At 35.2% G+C, this 10,726-nt stretch overlaps 1 protein-coding gene across 2 annotated transcripts in view; it reads left to right on the forward strand.

The window, feature by feature from the left end:
* The window catches only part of SLC4A7 (solute carrier family 4, sodium bicarbonate cotransporter, member 7), a 64,126-nt gene that overhangs the window by 30,514 nt on the left and 22,886 nt on the right, over positions 1-10,726 (forward strand). For both annotated transcript variants that reach the window (XM_010007504.1, XM_010007505.1), the window contains 4 exons: positions 4,061-4,176; positions 5,499-5,656; positions 7,604-7,691; positions 10,044-10,190. In XM_010007504.1, the coding sequence (XP_010005806.1) occupies positions 4,061-4,176; positions 5,499-5,656; positions 7,604-7,691; positions 10,044-10,190 (509 nt within the window). The remainder of the gene's footprint in view (positions 1-4,060; positions 4,177-5,498; positions 5,657-7,603; positions 7,692-10,043; positions 10,191-10,726) is intronic.

The raw sequence follows: 10,726 nt of genomic DNA on the forward strand, positions 1-10,726 counted from the left end.
GGGGGGGTTTCGTTCATTTTAAAACTCCCCTTGCTTATCTATCCATTAGTGCACTGCTTCAGAGTCAGCCACTTCAATACTGTTCTGATGTGTTTGATAGGCAAAATAGGATAAGGTAATTAAGTTTATAATTGTAGGTCAGAGCTCAGCAATTTATTAATTTGTTGTCTTGCAAAGCTGTTGTTCTCTAAATTTAAAAAGGTATGTAAATACAAACATGAGTTGAAAGAAAGGATGGAAAGTACTGACGGTTCCTTTTTTAGAAGAAAAGAAGCTGATTTCACTCAGTTCTTTCATCAGTGAGGCTTTTTTTTTGTTTCCTTCCTCACTTGTTTAATAAAGTAAAAGCACACTGTTACATGTAGCAGTAAAAATATGCTGACAGAGAAGAGGCTGTGATTATTTACTGTTTCGTATTTTGCAGCTAAGTCACGGAAGAGGAAAGGGAGACTGTGGTAGGCTGTCATCTTGAGTTGGAGTAGGGGCCCCATCCTTACTTAAAATCAGAAGAACAAACAGAAAACTCTTTCTCTGACTTAGGACTTCTCTTAATTTCCTATATGAAGATCATTCTCATGGCTGATATTTCAAAGATGATTAAAAACTCTTTAAGTAAAACAGCAAAAGGCAAACAAGTGAAGATCAGGTACTTGATGCCATTACTATCACTAATAAAGCTTTTCACCAGAATCTCCAAGTAATCTTCACCTCAAGGGGTTGCTTCTCATAAAGGAAAAATCTGAAACGGATGATTTCCTAGGTAATCCATAAATAAAAGTCTTTCCGGAGAAAGATGAACACCAATAATGACGGAAGGTATTTTTGTCTTCCAAGTGTTTTCCCCCTTTTTTAATTCAAGAAATCATCTGACCCCAGACAGACACATTTTTCTTAGAGGTGCCTATGAAGGCATTTTCAGACTATGACTTAAGGATTGCAGCTTGACTCATCTCTGTCTTGGGAGACAGAAGAGAAACCTGATGAGGAAATATTCTTCCTTGTATTAATGAAAATAAGTAAAAAACCTTCTAAATACATTCCACGGTAGATTATGGTTTGTAATGCCTGTCTAGTAATTGAAAATATTGCAGTCTGAATCCTTTGCCCACATCTGTATGATTGAGTTGGGTTTGCCTCCTGTGAGAGTTAGGAGATATTTCGGTTTTCTAATAGATGGCTTTCTTCTGTTTACCATTCATCTATTTTTGGTATTCTGCTATCCAGATTTTATTTATTAGTCTTTTATAAGTAGCGTGAAGGGTACTGAACTTAATAGGAATTACAGTAAAAGAAGGGAAGAGGGGTGCACTTTAACACTTAATTTTATCAGCCAGCCATCAGTTCATATTAAGTCAACCAGGCAAAGGGTTCTCTTCAACCTGTTCTTTGTTTTGTCATCAGTTCAAAAACAGCTTTTGTTAGTTCACCAGCTTCATTAAGTTAATGTGTATAAGCAACAGCAAAGTAGTGATTTTAAGAGGTCTTCTAGTTCACTGATAAATGTACTTTAAAATCGAGTAAAGTAATATTTAGAACTGTTTTGTTCTTACACTAATACTTATGAAAATAGTAATTCAGAAATGTTTACATATTTGCCTTGTAGGACTTCTTGTATTTTTTTTCACATTAAGGCTACATTGGAATATTTTTAAAAATTCTTTTTTTTTCCCTCAAACACAAATACAGTGTGACTTTGTATTTACATGTTTCATATTTCAAAAATTTTGCCTATACAAATGTAATTATATTGGGACAGTCATGCTTAGGTGTCATGCTTGAACATATTTTTCACAGCCTGGAAAAACTAGGTAGTCTCCCTTTTATCAGTAGCCTCTGACTTTGTATCTACTGAACTGGAGAAGAGAAGGAAATAAGTTATTTTATTAGTGTGATATTTGAGTAAAAGGGTTCTGCTTATTAGAAATGATAATTTTGAGTTTCCCTGAAAATGTCAGAGTGATGTGCATAATGAAATGTAGTATCATAGGGAAGTGCTTGCTGAGGTCTGAAAACCTGTAAGCTGTATTCTCATGTAAGCCCAGCAGTCTGTCCAACTTCAAGACCAACAACTATTTCCATATGGCTTATGATAAGAAACATGTACCTGTATCAATGCCTTGTGAACCTTTACTGTGGCTAGACAGAGAAATTTTGAAGGCAAAACTTCTAGAAGAATCTATCACTTCAGTACTGAAGTAATTAATTAATTTACACTAATATGTAGAATCCTTATTCTTTGTCTTCCTGCTTGTCTCTCCAACTTTTGTTCTAGTCTCTCCCTGCTCTCATTCACATGATGAAAAGAGCAAAATTATGCATTATTGTTCATCTTGCATCAGTCATACACATTCAGTTGCCTTTATTGTTACCTAGGAGAGAAAAAAAGTGTTAAAAAATTGTATGTATAAAATTTTATAATATGGTCTTCTACAACAGCTGTTTAATATTTCTATTCTATTTCTAGTCCTACAAACACATGTAAGCATCAACTCGTATGAAGTTAAATATTTTGAATAGCTGATTTCACAGGTGATTGATTGCTCTTAGTTATTGTGAAAAATGCATACATCGGGGCAGAAAGGCAGAATGTGATTTTTCTTTTGTTTTTTTTTTTATTTCAGTCTAGGTTACTGAAGGTAGCATTTATAGTGTTAGCTTACAAATGTTAGGATTCACAAAGGAAATTGCAGGTTATTAACTTATTTTGGTTTTTGCTTCAGGAAAAACTACCCACACCACTTACGTCCTTATGAACTGTAAGAGTCAAAATTAATGGTAAAGACTTGGACCTGCATGTTTTCCATTGATATGGTGGCTCTTTGAAAGAGTGTTTTGAAAATAAATTTGAGGATCAAATAAAGTGAATTCAGTTGTTTGAAATGCTAACAAGTGTCATGTTGCTAAATTACAAACATGGAGAGATGCAGGTAGTTATGGAGCAGGAGTCAAAATGATACAACAGTGGCCAAAAGGTAGCCAGTGAGGACTTCAGTTTTGACTAGAGTGGCACTTGACCTAAATAAAAACTTGCATGTAATAAAATGTTTAGACTTCAATCTTTGTCTAGATGTAGCTTTGAAAGCATGTTAAAGCATGTTTATCACCACATCTGAAAGGTCTAGTGTAGACAGGCAAGGCAAAATGCACTTCGCTGCATGTTAAACTGAACAAGTAAAAGCTCTGTAATCCAAACGATGGGATTTGGGCTTGGTTATGCATGCCTAGACCAGTTTTAAATGATAGTTGGGTAGAGATAACCATGGCACAACATGGAATTCAGTGTGTACAAACACCTGGGTTACTTCTGCACCCTGCACTGAACCTGCAATTCAGTGTTGCTAGTAGTGTAGCTACTGTATCAAAGTGTCTTGGTGCAGATGCTAGAGGGAAGACATACATTTAACTTGGAATAACTGTATTGTATGTGCCTATTCAGCTAACATGTTAGAGAGACCATTTCATATAATAACATCTGGTCAGATAGTTGGAGCTTTGGTCTGTTGGTTGAAAGTACGGTTTGCAAGCTGTCTGTCCTCCATATGGTACACTATTTGCTTCTACAGGTTTAGCTAACTACTAGGTTATTGTTCCTGGTAGTTGTAGCCTGGGGCTTGCTGAGGCTTTTTACAATTGCAGTGACTGCTACACAGCAGAGTGGATGACAGAGGTGTTTGCTTTTGGTGTTTGAGGGCTTCTAAATACAGTGAACATCCTATCTACCAACTACTAGGGTGGTTACAATTGAAATGTCAACAATTGTTATATTTTCTATGATTAAAGTAGCTCTTGTTTTCTTTCTTGGTGACTGTTCTGCAAATGGCCATCATTTGGGCAATATTTATTTTTATTTTTCTAAAATTATGTAATTTGTTTGACAGCACAGTAACTTGATAGTGTTGCATTTACGATACTAATGTAAGGCACTTTTACTGAATAACTTGCACATTTGCTTTAAGCAAGCTGCCACATTGTGTTTTGGTAGTGTTGCATACTCAGTTCATTTCATACACCATTTTAAACTTACTTTTTTTTTTTTTTTTTTTCCCCCCCCCCAATGTAGGGCTACTGGCATCTCCACAGTCAGCACCTGGAAATTTAGACACTGGGAAGAGTGGAGATGCAAAAGGTACTGGGACAGGAGGAAGCAGAGAAAACAGTACGGTTGATTTTAGTAAGGTAAATAACATTAAATGTCTTAGTTTAGTACAAAATATCTATGTAACAAATAATGTGGTCATAACTTCCTTCTTAGTTACAACTAAGACACATACACATAAGAGTGTACAAATGAGTGTACGCAAGACATATATACTAAGATATAACTTGTGTGGATGAGTGTCAGAATATGGCATAGGCTAAATGTGCCAAATGTTTTGAAACTGCCGTGAAACTGAACTTCATTTCATTTGATCTCTTCAGTATTTTGGTAAATGAGAGTGCAGTTGCTCTACATTCTCATGCAGAAGGAGATATTTTCAGATCTGCTATAGTGTTATGAAAAACTTCTCTAGGTAGTTGTCTAACATTTTTTCTAGGACTGACTTTTTTGGAATTTTTGGGTTTTTTGTTTGTGTGGTTCTGTTTTTTTTGCAAAAGGGGCTTTTAAATGGGACTTGCTTTAAATTTTATGAGTTTGCTCTACAAAAGTTATTGTACATCTTAGTATTTATGAGCATATAATATTTTCTGAAGGAAATAATGTGTAATACTGTAAATCCCTTGTGTTTCTTTAATAATTTAAATTGACTGGGCAAGTTCCATTGTGGCTTTTACTATAAAACTCAGTCTGTAGTTTTTCTTTTTGCTGGGCCTGTCCTTCTGTACACCTGCCTTGTCTCCTGTTGGGCAGGAGTCAGCCTCCTGGCACTGTAGTTGTGGCACACTTGGTGTGGGAATCAAGAGGCCATCTGTAAGTTCCCAAGATAGCAATGTAACTGGTGCTTGTGTGTGTGTGTGTGTATATATGTATGTGAACACAGAGTTCATGTGCTGTACCATTTTCTAATACTCCTGTTATTTACAGAAGTGGAAGTCAAGATTTTCAGCAATCATATTCCTTATGGATGAAAACATAAACATTCAAATTATTTTCCCCAAAATTATGGCATATATTAAAATGTGCAGCTGAGAACTAATTGCATTCCAGAAACCATGTGTAATTACATGAACTCTTTCTAGTTAATTGTGCATAGATTTTGTTACGTCATGTCCTATCATGGAATGTTTGTTGTGATAAGTAATACTAGCAAGGTGGTTATGCGGTTTGGAGTCTTTTAAAATATAGTAGGTTGTAGTAATTCTAACTTCTAGAAATAGCTTATTAATTGACTGGCTGGTTGACATTTTCTACATATGTCTGTCTGTTCTGTAATGTGGGATATTTAATTTGCTTTTTTCTTTGTAGCATAAATGTCTGTAAATATCGACAAACGTTTGGTATATAATTTCTGCTAACAAATATAAAGGAATAAACACTTGTTTAATCTTTGTATTAATAGGTTGATATGAACTTCATGAGGAAAATTCCTTCAGGAGCAGAAGCATCAAATGTATTAGTGGGAGAAGTAGATTTTTTAGAAAGACCTATTATTGCTTTTGTGAGGCTCTCTCCTGCTGTGCTTCTCTCAGGCCTCACAGAGGTTCCGGTTCCTACACGGTAAATAAATACCTGGAAAAATAATATTTAAGATTTCAAACCGCTGTCAATTTTTGTATGTACTGTATTAAGTTCAAGAAATGCAGACTTTTGTTTTAACATGATGCCATTCATTTGCTGTAAAATTTGAAGGAGTGAGATCCACTATAAAATTGTCTGAATGTTTTAAGTATCTATAAAGGTGCTGTCTTAAGCAAGTGCAGAAGTTAAAACTGATAGTTGACCTGGAGTAAAAGCAGTGAGTCTTCTCAGCTAGTGTTGTAATTTTAAAGATGGGCATGATGATATAGTTGCCTTCAGTGGAACACAGCATGACAATGGGGAAGAGTCCATGAAGTTTGAAAGTGTGTCTCACCTGAAGCTCTGCTCTTTGCATACACATACTCTGTATATGAATAACCTATGTGGTGGAAAAACAGCTTTTTTTATTATATGCACAAACCTACATGATTGCACTGGAGTAGCCAATCTGCAGCTAAGACATTGCATTGGTTTTCAGTCTGCAATATGCAATCCAGCCTGGTGCTCACCCCCCGCTCTCCCCAGAATCATGTGTCTCACCAGTATACTGGTTGTATTTACCACAGATAGTCAAAATGTCAAAATGCAGGTCCCATGATACAGACAGCAGGTCTTTTCAATAGTCAGCATGGAGGACACTTCATTTTGTTTGAATAATGATGTATTGAGCTGTTCTGCGGTGTTTGGCATAAATTTTTACATTTATGTTTTTTGGTGGTTTTAAAAAATGCTTCAAAATTATCAAAGTGTTTGTCTAGCTTTGTAATTTTCAACTCATATACTCTAATGAAAGGCAAAAATTATCTTGGAAGTGTTGTTATATAAATAGATCTGAGAATTCTCAGAGGATAGCTGATGTTAGTGCTTACAGTGTTTCTTGGGAAATACCAAATTTTTTTCATACAGATTATTGTATTAATGTAGCTAAAACTATCCTGTCCTAAATTTTTCTGAGTGGTGTAGACTTGCAGATTTGTAGTAGCATACTTAATTCTGAAGATGCAGTCTTAGTTTCAGTTAGGCTAGGCAACTTGCAAAGGAAAAATAACATTGAGCTTTTTATACTGTGAGGTGAAAGAAAGTGCTACATTTTTCAAATATGTATACTTAAGAACTTAATTTTCATGGAGTATTGGAGGAACGTTGTGAAAAGAATTACTGGGGTTCACTCTTGGAATTGTATCCTTTTGAACTTGTATGATACTAGTCCTGTTCAAGGCTTGATGTTTAGTTTGTTTGGTTTTGGTTTTTGTTTGTTTGTTTTTTTAAAAGAAAAAGTTATGACTATTACTGTGTTTGGAAATGGAGATTGTCTGTTAACATATATTGTGACCCACCCCCAGATTGGATTCCATTCCCAAAATGTCACTTTTACCTTCCTAGGTGTTCAGAATGCAGGTTGCCTTCCTTTCCACTGGCACAAGGCAAGGATATGCCTATAATGAGTATGTCCAGTGTGTTGTTTCAAGTATATCTGTGCATGTGCTGTGTGACGTACCCAGTCATTGCAATTGAGAGGGGTTTTACCCCTGTGAAGGGGAGATAATCAGGGAGGCTAGAAGAGGTCATGCAGCTTCTAAGCCCTCACTAAGGGGTCTTAGCCAGTGGGAATGTCAGAAAGGTCGGTAATCTGGAGGAAATACTCATTTATGTGGTTTTCTACTACACTTAGGGCATTACAAGAAGTTGAAAAAAGAGGCTTAGTTAAGAAGATTTCAGAGTAATTTTTGTTCAGGACTACAGTTCCTTCCAGTGATGGCTTTGAGAGAAGCCTTTTCTTAGTCTGGCAGCAGTTGTTAAGATCTGAAGTGGTGAAAAAGATAATTTTAGTTCACCACTGAATTTTCTATACATGTTTTTTTTAAAGAACCCTCTGAGTGTATTCAAGTAAGTCAGCCTTATTCATCTGGACTGCTTGCTCCACAGGTTTTTGTTTTTGTTGCTGGGACCAGCAGGAAAAGCTCCACAATACCATGAAATTGGAAGATCAATAGCAACACTTATGACAGATGACGTGAGTGATGTATTTTAAACACTTGTAGTTAAATAAATCTAGAATAATGTTTTTATCGACTGTTTTCTAAGTGTATTTCTAAATGTATTCTAGAGTGACAGGTTAAAGGAAAAAAACCAGCAACAGACTAGTTAAGTTAAATGAAGACCGGTACATGTACTTATTTTTTGTGTTAGTGAACTATATAATGGTAAATTAACTTTTCCCCTTGTCTTAAAGAAATCCTACATGTATTTCTCATGAATTACTTTAGCTTTGGTATATAGACTTAATTTTTGTATTAAATTAGGAAAAAAACCTATTAAATGGAGCTGTGTCTGGTATTAATCCTTAATATGTCAGAAAGGATATGACAAACTGCGTTAAGTGTTCAGGAAAGTTTAAGAATGTCTGCAATTGAGTATCCACATTTTTTTTTTTTTTGCCCTTGTCTTAAAGAAATCCTACATGTATTTCTCATGAATTACTTTAGCTTTGGTATATAGACTTAATTTTTGTATTAAATTAGGAAAAAAACCTATTAAATGGAGCTGTGTCTGGTATTAATCCTTAATATGTCAGAAAGGATATGACAAACTGCGTTAAGTGTTCAGGAAAGTTTAAGAATGTCTGCAATTGAGTATCCACATTTTTTTTTAATTAGAATTTTATTACACATTTGAAGTCATATGCTTAGAGCCCTGGTGGGCAGTTTTAAAGATCACAGAGGAATCTAGACTTTTTGACTATGATCTTTTTACTGGGAAGAATCAGGATGCTTTAATGCTGGCTTGGCGTTGAGCACCACCTACTGAGTTGCTGGAAATTACCATGGTTAACTAGCAGGAATTCTAATATTTATTTACTCTAAAACAATTTCTAGTTTGGAAATATAAACCAGAAATTGGTCCTTTTACAACTAGTAAAAGGACTAGGGGCAACTAGTCTGTGAAAGCAGTATACTTTTTTCAATGTGAAAGGTGAATATGAAGAACTTCAGTTGGAGCTTCTAGTTTTTTAGGTAGGCTGGTTGGTAGTAATACTGTGGATCATGATATAGAAAAATGTAAATTATTCTATGATCTAAAAATACCTAAGTAGGCTTAGGATCATAGAATTCCAGGTTGGAAGGGACCTCAAGGAGCATCAGGTCCAGTCTTTTTAGGTAATACTGCAGTTTATATGATGTGGCTCAGCACACTGTCAATCTGAGACTTTACATTTAGAAGACTTAATGGTCAGGTCTTTGGAGACCAACACTTCAGGTTTCAAATATAGAGAAGCATTTTAGGATCATCTTCTGAAAACAGTTCCTTATAGCAGACTTAGTGGTTTTTTTCTCTCTGTGTAAAATGCAACTTGGGATTCAGGAATTGTTTTGTTTAAATACTACTTGTTTGTCAATTCAGAATTAGTGTTGTAGTCTTTAAAGCAGCATAGAGTTTGGTGGGGTTTTTTTAGTAGTTAAAGAATTGTTTTCATGTGCTTTTTAAGAAGCCTTTTAGAATTAATTAAGCTATAGGTATACAAATCAAGTTCTTATTTTTAATAAAAGCTTGCAGTTTGGTTTGGAGGTTATTTAAAGTATTTTTATCCTCATTTAGTACAGTGGCTGTAGGGCAGAATTATTAGAGCTACCAAGCTAGTGAAAGGTCTGGTGATCAAGGAGAGGCAGAGGGAACTGGGGTTATTTAATTTGAAGAAGAGGAGGCTGAGGGGAGCCTCGTTGCACTCTACAACTACCTGAAAGGAGGCTGGAGGGAGGTGGGAGTTGGCCTCATCTCTCAAGTGAATAATCATAGGATGAGAGGAGATGGCCTGAAGCTGTGCCAGGGGAAGTTTAGACTGGGTATTAGAAAGAATTTATTAACTAAAAAAGTGGTTGTACAGTGGAACAGGCTGCCTAGGGAGGTGGCAGAGTCACCATCCCTGGAAGCATTTAAAAGAAAAGTAGATATAATGCTTAGTGACATGATTTAAGCACTGAATGGGTACATTAGATTATGGTAGGGGATTTAGATTATGGTTGTACTTGATCTTCCAACCAGGATGATTCTCTGATTATTCAGGTAATAAATGGTATGTGATTTCCTGAATACTGAAGATTAAATTTTAAATTAATTTTACTTAATTTCAACTCAGTATTCCTTTTGAGTTTGGAGATATAAATTCCTTCATTGATGTTCCGTAGGGGTGTGCATACAGTTGTTTCTTAATGCAAAAGCCTGTAAGTCAAATAAAATCCTAACTTTTGAGGACCCTTAAAAAATTTCCCATGCCTTTTTAAAAATAATGAAGTGTTCCTTGTAATGAGTTCCTTTTTCAAAAAATGAAATTAAGTAAAAATTAATGTTGTGTACTTTCTTCTTGTAGGTTTTCCATGATGTTGCATATAAAGCAAAAGACAGAAATGATTTGTTGTCAGGAATTGATGAGTTTTTAGACCAAGTGACAGTCCTGCCTCCAGGAGAATGGGATCCATCTATACGAATTGAGCCACCAAAAAGTGTTCCTTCCCAGGTAAAAGAAAGAAAGGAGGGGGAGGAGGGGAAAAAAAGTCCAGTAGAGAACTCCCATGATCTTTACTTTAAAATGTCATTTCCTAATGCAAGTAAATTGGTCCTTTGTAAAAATTAAAGTATCAGGAGAACCCCCACTTCTACTTGGAAGAAAAAGTGGTTTGTCCATTGAAGTAAAAAAAAAAAAAAAGGTTGAATCAGTTTCCTGCTGTGCTTTTAAGTAAGTTGTATTTATGTATTTCCTTTTGTAATATTGGAATGAGTTTGTGCGAGATCTAGGAGAATTGGTCTGAAAAGTTCAAATTACAAATTTTATTATTAATCTAACAATGATCAGCAAGAATATTGTAATTCTTATATAAACTTTTATTTGCATACAACATTGTTTTAAATGTTTTAATATGTTAGTTAGCATGTGATGTATATCAAATGGATAAATTGGAACTTATCTCCCAGTTGTGATAAAAGCTAAGAATGAGAGAAAGGGGAAAGCTGGGCCTTAGAGGAACTCTTATTTCTTCCATTTCTACCTTTTTA

The sequence above is a fragment of the Chaetura pelagica genome, unplaced genomic scaffold (assembly GCF_000747805.2).
Source record: "Chaetura pelagica isolate M959 unplaced genomic scaffold, ChaPel_1.0 scaffold10, whole genome shotgun sequence".
NCBI lineage: Eukaryota > Metazoa > Chordata > Aves > Apodiformes > Apodidae > Chaetura > Chaetura pelagica.